This window comes from Azolla caroliniana, unplaced genomic scaffold (assembly GCF_043228905.1).
Source record: "Azolla caroliniana isolate FFs.n. ecotype wild unplaced genomic scaffold, voAzoCaro1.0.p SCAF_11, whole genome shotgun sequence".
Taxonomy (NCBI): Eukaryota; Viridiplantae; Streptophyta; class Polypodiopsida; order Salviniales; family Salviniaceae; genus Azolla; species Azolla caroliniana.
The window spans coordinates 21,664,335-21,678,140 of record NW_028230446.1 but is presented as its reverse complement, the minus strand read 5'-3'; the positions used below and the strand labels follow the sequence as shown (position 1 = coordinate 21,678,140).

At 37.0% G+C, this 13,806-nt stretch overlaps 1 protein-coding gene across 1 annotated transcript; it reads right to left on the bottom strand.

Annotated features, from left to right (window-relative positions):
• Positions 1-11,537: 11,537 nt before the first annotated feature.
• On the bottom strand, positions 11,538-12,728 carry LOC147858526 (uncharacterized). The gene has a single exon (XM_087326761.1). It carries the CDS (start codon positions 12,710-12,712, stop codon positions 11,843-11,845), a length of 870 nt encoding a protein of 289 aa, XP_087182887.1. The 5' UTR covers positions 12,713-12,728; the 3' UTR covers positions 11,538-11,842.
• Positions 12,729-13,806: the final 1,078 nt, after the last annotated feature.

The window sequence follows — 13,806 nt, the reverse complement described above, 5'->3', positions numbered from 1 at the left end:
AGAGAAGTAGGTACATAGTAAAATGTGGCAAATAAATAACATTTTCTCACAATATTAATAAAAAATGAAAAGCTTATATTTGTGCTACATATATTCACATGTGCGCCACATTAACTTGCCATGATGGATATTGCTCCAAATTCCAATATTTCCCTATTGTCATAATTTTCAACATTATACCAAAATGCTCCAACTTTTGGCACTTTGTCAACCATGTTGCAATTTGTCATATTCTAGCAAAAGTGTCAAACATTTTGGTTGTATGGATTCAATGCTAGAGCTTCAAACAAGGAGGAAGGGTGTCACGACTTCTAGCAAGGAACTCATTGATCAAGCACGAGACAAGTATCACAATGTTGGGATAGGTATTGTGAATGTGCATACATGCATACTTGTACAAATACAAACATGCAAATACATACATGTCTACATCCATACTTGCATGATCATTGACGAACACATGCAATTTGTAAACACACATGCATGCATACTATACTCTGCATGCACTTTACAGTCTAGTCTCATTCTTATCTTATACAAGATAATTTGTGGGCACTCACATATCTCTATAGAGACGTCAATCGTTGTTATACTTAACATACCAATACTAAGTAAATGCAATGTTTTTAAATAAATAGACATACATTCTTAGAATTTTGTTGCAATAAGGAATGTCGTCTATATGGTAATACCTCTAGCTCTCGCCTCAGATGGATAGGTGTTTTCTCAAGATTGGAAGCAACCTTGGTTGTAAAGGGTTTACTTGTAAGATAGGACCTTTCACCCTATTGATGTTAATAATGCAAGTTAGTTGTCTCCTTTGATGGAACGATAATCGATTATTTGCATGCAGCTTTGGAACCTAAAAGAAGACTAATGGGATGTGTTGATTGCAAATGATATATTGACAAATGGAACGACAATCGATTATTCGCATGCAGCTTTAGAACCCAAAAGAAGAGTAATAGGATGTGTTGATCGCAAATGATATATTGACAAACTGAGGGAGGACGTTAAGTCACATTGGAAGTTATGCGTGTATGGTAAGCAACCTTTGTTTAAGTTGGCACGAGATCCATTGCCTAATTGACTATTCATGGATACATCTGTTTACTAGTAACAAATTCATTTTTTTCCAATATAGCAAATACATACATATTGTCTAGTTTTTTTCCAAAACAAAATATTCTTCCATTAATTTAAAAAAAAATCATAATAGCTACAACATACAAAATATTTTTTCCCAACCTGGCTTGTGTGAGACAATGGATGAGAAATCAAATCTATGTACTCCAAAGTAGAGGAAAACAATCAACTAATTTGCAAGTTATTCCATAGACACATTCCAAGCTATTCGATAAACAACAACAAAAGTAGTTGCATCCGGAGACAAACCCTCTCAACTCATAGATGAACCATTTCAATGCTTCTTCAACATGCTCATGTTCAACATAATTTGTAATCACACATTCCAAGCTATTCCATAAACAGAAACAAAAGTTGTGGCATCTAGAGACAAGCCTTCGCAGCTCATAGATTGGAACAAATACAAATTATGCTTTTTCAACATGCTATATCCACCAATGCAATTCCAATCAATCCACCTTTATCCAAAAATTGAACGCTACCATAAGCTTTCCAAGTAGAGAACAATGTACTCCATGCCTATACATCTTGGTTTTGAAGGCGATCAAATACTTCTTCAAGACAACCACATTTCACATACATGTCTGTAAACACAAAAGAATGCTTCCTCTTTCCACAACAACCATCTTGTCGCTTATCACCAAATTCTTGCACATACAACAACAAAATAAGTCAAGTTTCCTCCTCTCCTCGTGAGACTATGCTTCGGCCCCCACACCATCATCACTCGTCCTTATCCAAAACATAAATTCTACATCATTAAGTCCACATCAACCATTTGGCCGATTACTGCCAAAATCCTGTACATACAATAATAAAATACATATTGTCTAGTTCATGAGATGTTTCACCAACAATGTTGAATATCAAACTCAACGTGGTCTTACTTTGGAATTTCTTTCTAAGTTTTGGAGAAAGCTATGGGAAAGGAAACAATCACGACAAATAGTTCATTTGCGGTGGTTGCTTGTGCATCGAGCCTTGCCTATTGGTGCATGGTTGCACAAAGATGGGTGTACCTCTAATTATGGTTTGCGTTATTCACAAGAAGAACCACGAAAGCATTGTCTATGGGACATCTTTGAGTCTCATTGAGTGTGGAAACACATTCTCATAATCTTTGCCAACTACTTTCCACAAAGAATATTCACACGGGGAATGGGGGATTGGCTATCACTTGCGTGTTCTCTTATGATGCCGAGTCTCTTGACCATGCTTTTAATGCTTGCTACAGAATTGTTCGAGTAGTTCCATTAGTGCTCGTGTAATTTTTAGGCAGAAGGAAGGAGACACAACCATTATGGGAATTACTAAGCAGAGCCACCACTTTTCATAAAGTTAGGGTCTCAAGCAAGTAATATTGGGTGGGACATATCATCCATACATAAAAAGCATGGTGGTCTGGTTTTATTGGTGGGTTCTGATGCTGCAATTACTCAACGCTAGCAATTTATTCACTCTCTCGAAAGCTACTCCACTTCTGTCTTTAAAAGATGGTAGCCCTTTTTTTGGCATTTTCAGCCACCAAGATTGGTTATTCCCTAGCACCTCTATATGTATATATATTTGTCTAAGTTTATACTAACGTATAGATATTTTTAAAGAAAATAAGCGTTTTCGGAAAAACCATTTTCATGTTATTTATTCGGTATTATTGTCAGTAATGCTGATATTTCTGTCTTCCTAGCGATTACTACTGGGGTTTAGGGTTCCTCCTCAAGCAGTAATTCAGCGGCGTTGGAATTTGCTGCGCTGCTGTAATTCTTGAATACTACTGCCGAAAATGCATGCTCTTTACTTCCTTCCTGTAGTTGTGACGCAGGAGTTGGATCTTTGTCGGCACGACTCCAACGATGTTCTCCTTCTCTTCGGTTAGGGTTATTTCTTCTTGCTTCTCCTTTTTTTCTAAGGGTTAGTAATTTTTTCCCCACTTTTGTTTCTCGTATCTCCTCTCCCCGTCCCTCTCTGCTCGCTCTCTAATCATAGTTCACATTGTTTGATTTTAGCGAACGAGATTCCTGATTTGCGAGAGAGAAAGAGAGAACCCGATTATAGCCCATTCGGCGAGATTGATGTCTGGTAGAGACCACGAGGTCATGCGTTTGATGCTTACATTCCGCACTGGGATCTAGTAAGTATCTTATTAGCTTAAGGTTATGGTGCATGAACGAATATATGATTCGATGATTAGGCGTAGGTTTGAGGTTTAGTAACTTAATATGCTAAGGTTTAGGTTATTTTGTTGTACGTTAGGGGTTAAGTGTAAGGTTAGTATGTTAAGGTTAAGGTTTCGGTTTAATATTTATAGTTAGTATGATAGGCATACAGGCAAACGTTTGCACATTCATTCATCGGAATATATGTTCATATGTATGTATGCATGTTTTGAAGTTGGTATGATAGGCATACAGGCAAAAGTTTGCACATTCGTTCATCGAAATATATGTTCATATGTAGGTATGCTGATGCATACGTACATGCATGCATACATTTGGATACATACATCCATGCATGCATTTTGGATACTATACTTACATACATTCATGCATTATGCATGCATGGATACATACATACATACATACATACATACATACATATACATGCACACAAACATAAATAAATACATACGTGCATATGTACACACTTCTTCTCTAAAAGTTTTTATATTTTATAAAAGCGTTTGATTACTTCTTTAGTTTATAAAAAAGTCTTTACAGTTTATGAAAAAGTCTTAGTTCATGTCATGTATGTGTTTGGGTGGCTGGGTGTGTCTCTCTCTCTCTCTCTCTCTCTCTGTGTATTTGGTCTTTTATGTAAATGTGCTTGGTCTTTTCACTAGATCGAATTTCGATCATCTCAAATAAGAGGCTGTGATTTTTTTTTGGCTTCATTAAAAAGTGATATATGGCTATATTATAACATGTATTGTATTCTATTTTATGTTATGTTATGTTATGTAATGTAGATCATTGCCAGAAATAACCCGTTCCAGTTCAGTAGTGTTTTCTAACCATTTGGAATACTTCCAAATGGTTTTTCTCAACCAAATAGGAAGTAGGTTACTGTTGTGGAATTTTTTAGGCCATTCTCTTAAACAATATTGTAACCTCTCTAGTAAAACAATATTATTGGAGTTACCACAAGGTTGATTATTAGAAAATAAACATTGTTGAGATACAAGCTCAACATGCACAGCGACAGGAGCTTAGAGTCAACCCAAAATTTTGAAAGTTGAACATGTGTGAACATTTAGTACTTAGATTAACCCCTCTTTTGGTCATCTTATATTTATATTCTGCACATAATAGAAGTTATGTGCAGAATATAAATATAAGATTCTCTATGTGCGTTTCTTATAAATATAAGTTGAAAGTTGAACATTTATTCCTTGTTTTTGAGTCTCTATGTGCGTTTCTTAAGCTTTCTGATTTTCTTGCTCATTGTGAGAGTGTTCCACGTGATTAGTTTCTGGTATCTGGACTTTTGTGGTATCAAAGCATTGAACTAGATATCGAAACTTCTATATGGCATTAGAGCTTGGTGGTGAAGACTAGAACATAAAAGTTGTTTAAGAAGAAAAGGTTATGGAGGAACTTGCGTAGGTGATTCTTGTGACATTTGCTGTTTGAAATCAGTAAAAAAGTTTGGAAGGCTGTAGGAATGTATATGGGTGTTGGACATGTGCAAGTAAGCTTGGTTGTTGTAGACATTGCAACAATTTCCTTGAATTGGCCAGTGAACTAACTAATATAATAGGCTTGAGGGTGTATAGAGACTAAAATGAACCGAAGAGAAGTAGGCTAGTAAGATAAGAAACCAAATTTACCAGGTAGGCCCAATTTTTTTAATTAGGAAATGAAGAATCAAGTTGAACCCGGATACACTTAACATGTTAGTGGATAAAAACTACTTTGATACCTATGTTAGTTGTAGTTACTTTTGTTTATAGTCATGCTTATGTTAGTTACTTTTGGGGAACCTAACTAATGTGAGGTGAAAAGCCACGAAGAATGAAGAGAAATGTAGCGTTGATTTGACATTGAAGTGCTCAGAATGCCCCAAAGTAAGGAGGCCAAGTTTGAGCCGGGATGACCCAGAGTTGTAGATGGTTGAATAGAGATTGTCCAAGGCATTGCTTGAGGTCGCTAACTTCTAGCAGGTAATTTTGTATAGAGATCATCAGTTGTAGGCCATGCAAGTGTATCAATGTAGCGAATAGTTTTAACCACTAGGCTATTCACTTACTTATTATGTTTATCTTTTCCTATTTACATATCTTTTTGTGCTTGTCTGTGGACCTTCCCTTTTCATGTTTTCTACCTTTTGCCATGCCACATCACGTCACCATAAACCAAGAAAAGAGTAAGGCCATGATTTTCCTCACATTTGTTGACTTGTCAACAAGTTACCAAGTTTTTTGTGGATTTGTATGTATAGTAGGTAGGAGTTACATTTACAAACATGAATGGGCTCCTCTATGACCGAAGGCACCAAAAGATTTACTCTCTCTCTATCTTGGTATTGATGTATCTGCCACAAATAAATGGAGTGCATGCTTTGATTCTAAGCTTCAAGCCGGTTGGAACGTATCACCTTTTGGAGAACTAATGCAACCAAAGTGATACTTATGGATGGGAAGTAAAACTAATGTTGTTCAATGCAATGGTAACTCAAGTATTGCTTTATAGAATAGAAGTATGGGGTGGCACCATCTCTCTTAATGCACGGAATGAGGTTGAGAAAATTCAGAAGATGTTTTTAAGGAGGCAATTAGGAGTTAAATGCAATACCTTTTACTAGGTTATGTTCTTGGAAACATGTGTTCGGCCCATAGAAATATTGGCACTCCAAAGAGTATATAGATACATTACAAAGGTCAAGAATATGCCAAATCATCGATTACCACATCTTGCTTGGAATGTTGGATGTAAGCTACAAAAGAATCATAAGAGTAAAATTCTCTTATCCGGTTGGGTTGTTGACATAGGAAAATGGTTTAGAAGATGGGGTTTGGATGATCTTTTAGAGCTTTCGGGTGATACTATGCAGTATGTAATGATTGCGGAAAGGCTGGTGGAATCACTAAGGATGAAGTGGGAAGATGTTAAAAGGACAAAGCTAGAATACTACATTGCAAATGCTAACCCTGAATGTTGGTCTCAATGTAAAGCAAGAATGCTTATTGATCGTATCGAACCATATCTCTTTACCAATATGATTAGTAATGCTTGTAGAGCCCTTACACTACTTCGCACTCGATCTCATAAGTTAGGTATTGAAGTTGCATCATAGTATCAAAATGTAACGAATTTGAAGGCATGTAAGTATGCCATGAAGGCATAGTAGATGATGAATGTCACTTGCTCTTCACATGCTCAGCATATAGTGCAATTTGTTCAACATATATTGACATACTAAGAGGGATTGATAACTTAAGTGCCATACTTAAGACACCACTTATATGCTTTATTCACGCATAGAGACTTTGTACTTCAATGTATGAATACCTGTTTTTAGGAAGGAGACACACATCAAGAACACATGTATATTGTGGTTCCATAGGTCAAAATTGGCCTTTTTATGGACGATAAAAATTCTAGTTCTAGTTCTAATTCTAATTCTAATTTTAATATGCAGCTCTAGTCATTCTAGAACAAAAGTGCCAGCAAGTACATTTTTGATATCCTTGTACGAATGCATGTTTACAAGACATCATGGTCACCCTTGACCTTGTGCATGGTGCAATAATATGGACATCCTGCTTCTCCATCCTTATTCACCCTCTTCAAAATGATGAAAGAAACAAGGTATTGCAGCAAGACCTATAGCAATTCGCTTATGTGAGGCACATTTACAAGTACAAGTGAGCACCTGTATGACCCAAGCCCCCAAACATTGAGTCACTTAAGCATATGCAGCTTTAACAATGCTAGAACAAAATGCCACCAAGCACATTTCCGAGAGCCCCATACTTATGTATGGTTATTCGACACCATGGCCACCGTTACCCTCTTGTAAAGTGCAGTCATATTGGCTTCCTGCCTTGCTACCCTTCAAATTTATATCCTCTTCAAAATGATAAAAGAAACAAGGTATTGTGGCAAGATCTATTGTAACTCTCCAATCTGATTCACGTGGAGATTGATCTGTCTGAGTCTACACCCCACATATAATAATGCATGTTAGCAAAGCTGGTTTGATATTTAATTGTACCTAGAATTCTTTACTTAGTGGTTGCCTTATTCAAAGTTTTTTTTCTCTATGTTGGGTCGATCGTCTTGCATTGATGTTATTGCATAGCTAGGAGATTGATCTTTTTACTTGGAACCATTCGAGAAATGGCCTGGACAGTTCAGTGCTCTGAATGTGCAGAACATACTTAGAAAATACCCCCATTATGTCACTGTCTATCAACATCATAATTATTTGATATGTGTTTACTTTGTCTAATTCCTTGGTTTATAGGGAGATAAATGGCTAACCTGATAGTCCAGGTTCTCTTAGCTTCTTAGACTTGACCCTGAAAAGGGAGCGAACATGGCTAGAAATTGTTGATTGGGCCTTTTACAACATGCCTAAGATTGGAGTGATTAGATCTCTTTATTCATTATGGAGTTTCACCTCAATTTTAGTTTTCCCACTAGTAATAAAAGTGTTACTATAAAAACAAAGATTAGACTGCTAAAATCTGCTAGAAGATGGGGAAGGACCATGACCAATCTATTGAGATCAGATGTTCCAAGTAACGGAAAGACAGGCAAGGATGGCCTGCTTCAGTGGGAATACTACAGCAGTCTGAAGGATTTGAGCATTCCTTAGGTGGAGCTTTGTTTTGAGCACTAATTGTGGTACTGAAAACATTGAAAAGGAGTGGTGTATAGAGACATACCTCTGAATAAGGAGAATGCATGCCTGATTGTAGCTGGAAACATGTTTTCAGTAAGACACAACCTCTGAAGGAGTTGTGGAGCCATCTATAAAGGGGGAATAAAGGTTATACCAGTACAAATTGTGGAAATCACAAAGGAAAAAGCTTTGATCATGAGCATTGACAGGGTAAGCATAAGTGGAAATATAGTTTGCACAGACTTGATCATGAGCATTGACAGGGTAAGCTCCACCGAACAAAAAGTGTGTGAAATGTATAGATTATTAATTGTTAATGGTTAATAAATAAATTATTCTTAATCAGCTATTAGATGATAGGGCAATTAATAATAAATGCGAGTAATTTCTTTTCCCAAAACATTTCAAACTTGGCTTCTTAAAACAATGAGACTATTATTCCAGAAAAAACAAGCATCTTTGTCACGTTCCATTTTTTTAATAGGTGCTAAGTAATATTTGAATTCTGTGTTTCAAGTTTGATCATGTTTGTAACTAGTCAAATGGACTTGCTAGGATCTTGCACATATCTTAGATGGGATAATATGAGGAAATGCTGCTCTATGTGATGTATTTATCTAAACCAGCAAAACTACAGAATTGTCTAAACTTTCAGCTAGTTTCTTATTTTTTAGTTACCAGAAAGCTATCTTGATAATGGCAAATAGAAAATGTTAATATACATAAAGTACATTTTTTCAGATTGTTAGTCAAAATGAAATATACTAAGTAAATCTATTATACCAATGATATTTGTTTATAATCCATTAAAACCAAAGATGTATTACAATTTTTTTTTGAAGATACAGAATGAGAAGACAAAGAAATATAGATATTGATATCTATCCATCATCTCCTATAGATAGGAACATCCATTATGGGCCATCGAAAGAAATTTAGTGAAGGTGGTAAGATACAAAGCATCATGTAAAATACTTTTAGAAAATATAACATTGTTTTTATGAAAAGAAGTGGATAGACTAGAAATGTTGCTCATACTTCAAATATAATTGTAAGTGCTATCAATCACTAGTGAAGTAACACATTCATTTTTCTAAACAAGGAAATGGTTTTTGTAATACATAGAACCAATATTGAGCTTCCAAACTGGTGTGAACTATTTGCACAGGTAGTTTGCAAGTAGTTTAAGTCTACATTTGCAAATTGGTGGAAGTGATTTGCAAGTAATTTTAAGTTAACACATTAGCAAATTGTTGTTTGAGAAGTAGACATGTATATGATAATAGTCACAAGAGAATGAAAATGACTTGTGTAGAAGGAATGGCTAGTGCCAACAAGGTGTAAACTCAAGTTGTAATTTTGCATGATTGAGTCATGACTCTAGAAATGTTTAGAGAGAACTTAGCAAGATATTTAAATAAAGCGAGTAAGGAAGACTTGGGAAAGTTTGAGAGAGATTAAAGGATGGTGGACTTTCTTCTTTCTTAAAAAACTATCTTTGAATGTGTATGTTGTTAACAAAGATAAAACTTTAAAATGAATCCTTTTCAATAAGTCAAAAGAGTTCTATTATTATTTCTTAAATTTATCAAATTATTACAAGTGGGCAAGAATGAAAATAAATCATTTAGATTACGACCTACTAGTGACCATGATGACATTACTTGTATATTAAGTCATATAGACTCAAGAGAAAGGATGGTCTTATTGGGGAGGAGAAAGAAAAAGAAATATTGAGGAGGATTTTAAGCCTATATAATTAACTAACAGTCCACATAATTAAACACATAATTCATAATAAAAAAAGTATAAAGATATAATGAGGATATGCCTAAGTAACTAGCAATCTACATAATTAATCACATATCAAGTGACATTTCTAGTAAATACACTCCAAACTATAAATTTATTATTTCATGTGCCATTTGAAGTGCTTGCAATGTGGTGTTATTTGTAGTTTTTGGCGGCAAATTTGTTGGGAGGATATAAAGAGTATCCACAAACTAAAATTTGTTGTTTGTTGACAAATCCACATACATTTCAATATAAAACCTACATTGGAAATTTTCTAACTGTACATCTGTAGATTGGCTCCATAAAACTATGTACAACAAGAATGTCCTACTCATCTTAATGCAAAGTATGTATGTGTGTCAAAAAGTAGCCTGTTTAGTCTTCATTCATTCATTGATGCTCCAGAGTTTGCACTGTTTTTTTCAACATGTATACTTGAAAGTTCAACACATTAATTTGAAGCAACTTAGAATAGAGTTATGGTAGAACTAGGATTTAATTTGGATTATCTATACTTCTTGATGACACAATCACTATGAATATCCCGTTAATTATATTCTCGAAATGAAGTATTGCTTTGACCCTCCAATACCCAACCCCCCATCTCCTATCTAATCTCCAATAACTTTTCAAAGCAATAAAGTTGAGAATACAATCTACATACAAATTGTGACGTGAAGAGCCACGTGTTATCATGACATTAACAATGATAATTATATTCTACAAGACATTTAATGCCCATTTGAAGAAATGTATACAACTATAAACATTGCTAGCTATGGATGGTATGTCTATGCATCTCAATTAAGTGTTGACATAGTTTGCATAAAGTTGACAGCTGCATGATTGGAGCTACATCATAAAAGTGGCCACCTTTCCCAAGATTCGTGAACTTAACCAAATAGCACAATGGACAATTTTTTGGTAGGATCAATAATTTACACATTACACATCGCATTTTCCATTAGCACATGCACAATACTCTATCGGAAAGGAATCCTTAATGTCATACTGATGCCCAACTAGATGGCACCTTGCATATTAGAAAACGATTGCTAAACATAAGGTTGCAAAGATTGGCTAAACACCTCCCATGCCTAGTATGCTTTTTGACCATAACTGAAGCATAGTTTCCCCCGGGCCCCAACCAATGATCGAGGACACGTTAATGACAGGGCCAGCCACTTGATTTCGATCCCAAACTCAAAAAAACTTCAAAAACTTTGAAACCGACACATGTGGGCCTGGCCCAAGATTCAGATGGTAACCTTAGGAACTTAGAGAGCACTCCATGTTTACGTCAAAAGTTAAGACACTTGTGGGACGTGGGACACAAATGGCTACATAGAGTGCACGGGGATTTGCATTCTGATATCAGAAAACTCTGAAAAAGATTTAAAATTTTTTGGGGAGCCTCAGGGATATTATATCAAAAGTTAGCAAAAACAAATTGCGTGTTTACCTATCACCTATACCTTCACAAATCTTTTGCATTGGTGCAAACTTCAAGGCTTCCATTGAAATGAATAAAATGCGATCATGGATGATCATGGGACCCGAAGGAGGCCCATAATATATACATATTATTGAACTTTTATTGCATGTGGATTTGAAAAAAACAAATATGCAGATACAGAATACTTTTAACTATCACCAAAACTAGATTCCTGAAACTAATTAAGGGTTAGCTTATTAAATGCAATTGGATGGGATTAGAATATACTAATGGTAAATGTAAATTTGGGAGGGGATTGAATGGAATTAGAATGTATTGGTAATGTAAATTTAGGATAGGATTGATTGAGTTTATATACATACATGATCGAATAGGTGCTTGTGTGGAAGTCTGAGAATTGAGCTTAATCACATCTGCGTTACACCATCAAACTATACATATTATAGTGGCAACCAATTTATGTAGTTGAGAATTCGTGTGTATCCAACTTTAACTTGGATTTGGTGTTTTTGTCAAGTAAGAAATCCAATCAATCAAATTAACGATATGTTTTCACCTTGAAAAAGATGGAAAGAATTTATTGTCCCCTCCAAAGTCAGGCTATGGAGAACACAGACTGCTGACATTGCTAGCGCCTCCTTCGTTAATGCTACTTGCAGCAGCACTCCTTGCGTGCAGGTGGTGGTGGTGGTGGTGGTGGTGGTGGGGATGGGGATGGATGTCCATGCTTGGCCCATCCTCATGCGCCATAACTCTCGTGGCCACGTGACTGGGCCGGAAATGATGTCCCGTGGCTCGAGCCAACTGCATGGCTTCCATGTTCCCAACGAACTCCGCCTCATACATGGAATTGCTACTCCCATGTTGTTGATCATTCGCGTGTAGCCAGTAGGCATCGGGCCGTGTGCTTAGGTTCTGTTGGTCAGCCGAGGAGGAGGACCGAATGCCCAAGCTATTATTATTGGCAGCCAAGATCAAGGCGCCATCGCTGGATAGCATATGATCACACGCAGAGCTTGTACCGGGCAACTGCAGGCCACCAACAAGAAGAGGAGATGGAGATGGCCCTGGCCCTGGCCCTGTGGACCGACCGGCTTGCTCGTTGATCAATCCAATCCCCATATACCTTGCAAGCTCCGAGCGAGCCAGGCAGAGCTCGTGCTCGAGAAGATCGATGTGGCGCTTGAGGTAGGAGATGGCCCCAACGCAGCCGTAGACGGGGTCCTTGATCCTGGCCTCGGCTTCGTATGCCAGGGAATTGACCGCAGCCGCACGATGCTGCGGGTGCAACTCGTTGAGTATCTTGGCAATGTTGCTGGCCCCGAAGATCTTGTGGGCGTTTGCAAACTTGAGCGGCTGATCCGGGGGGAAGTAAGGGGCAAATATGCATTCCGGGGCACACTTCCGCCTCAGGAATTTGCATGCACCACAAGGCGAGCTCGATGCCCCTGCCGCCGCAGCCGCTGCCATGATGCTCTCTCAATATCCACGTCTCTGATTATTATTATTATTATTATTATTATTATTATTATTATGTGCTAAAGGATATAACTCAATACAATACAATCCCCACCTGTATTCTTATTATCCTTATGTATAATAATCCTTATATATAACCCAGACCATGTTTCCAGGGAAGACAAGATCCATCAATTATTGAATTCAAACGTTCCCCTTCCCCTTTCCGGGCAGAACTTTACCCACATAATTTAATGATTCTATCGCAAGAGCTTGGGCTAGCATGCGGAGTCTTGAAAATAGAATCAGAATAAAAACCTTCTGGGAACGTTTTTTTAAACTTAGTAGCGCTGATCCTTATATGGAACCCCAGATTCAATGTCTTCGTTCGTGGTTGCAGAAACCCCAGATTTTCCTGAAGGAGCAGAAACTGTGAAGTGATTTCCTAAACGTTTCTTTGCTTCTTCTTTTTAGCCGATGGCAATCACAATTACAAAACAAGATTCACAAAATCAGAATTGCAGTTTTACAGACTATGGGATGAGAAGGGGGGGGGGGGGGGGGGGGGATCTAAATCATGATCATGGGGGGAGGAGGTGAGATGAGGAGCTTACTTGAAGATTTGATGTATCTATGAATCTGAGGTGAAATTCCTGTTGAAGTGAAGGAATCGGATGATCATGGCGATGGGATCAGCCCGTAGGAAATCGTGGTGCTTGGAGGACAAGCAGCAGAGCATAAGTAATCCACCAACAAAGTGGGCGGGGCGAAGAAATGTTTCGGAAGGATTAAAACTGGAGGCATTATAATTTATTAGCATGAGAAGGAAGGAGGAGGAGAAGAGAGGTAATATTTATATGAATGAAATGTGTGTGTGTGTGTGTGTGTGTGGGAGAGAGTGAGATATTAAAGCCTCTGGTTTTACATATATTATACATAGCTCTAAATTTTAGAAATGGCCAAATCCTACGTAGAGAGAGAGAGAGAGAGAGAGAGAGAGACATATTTTTGTGTCTAAAAATATCGAATGAAATGTGGACGTAGTACCATTTATAGCAACATATGTAGTAAAAATAAAACTGCGCTTTATCATCAAATATGTATTA

Excerpts from the sequence above, each read along its gene's own strand:
- LOC147858526 (XM_087326761.1), bottom strand. The coding sequence starts at position 12,712 with ATGGCAGCGGCTGCGGCGGCAGGGGCATCGAGCTCGCCTTGTGGTGCA.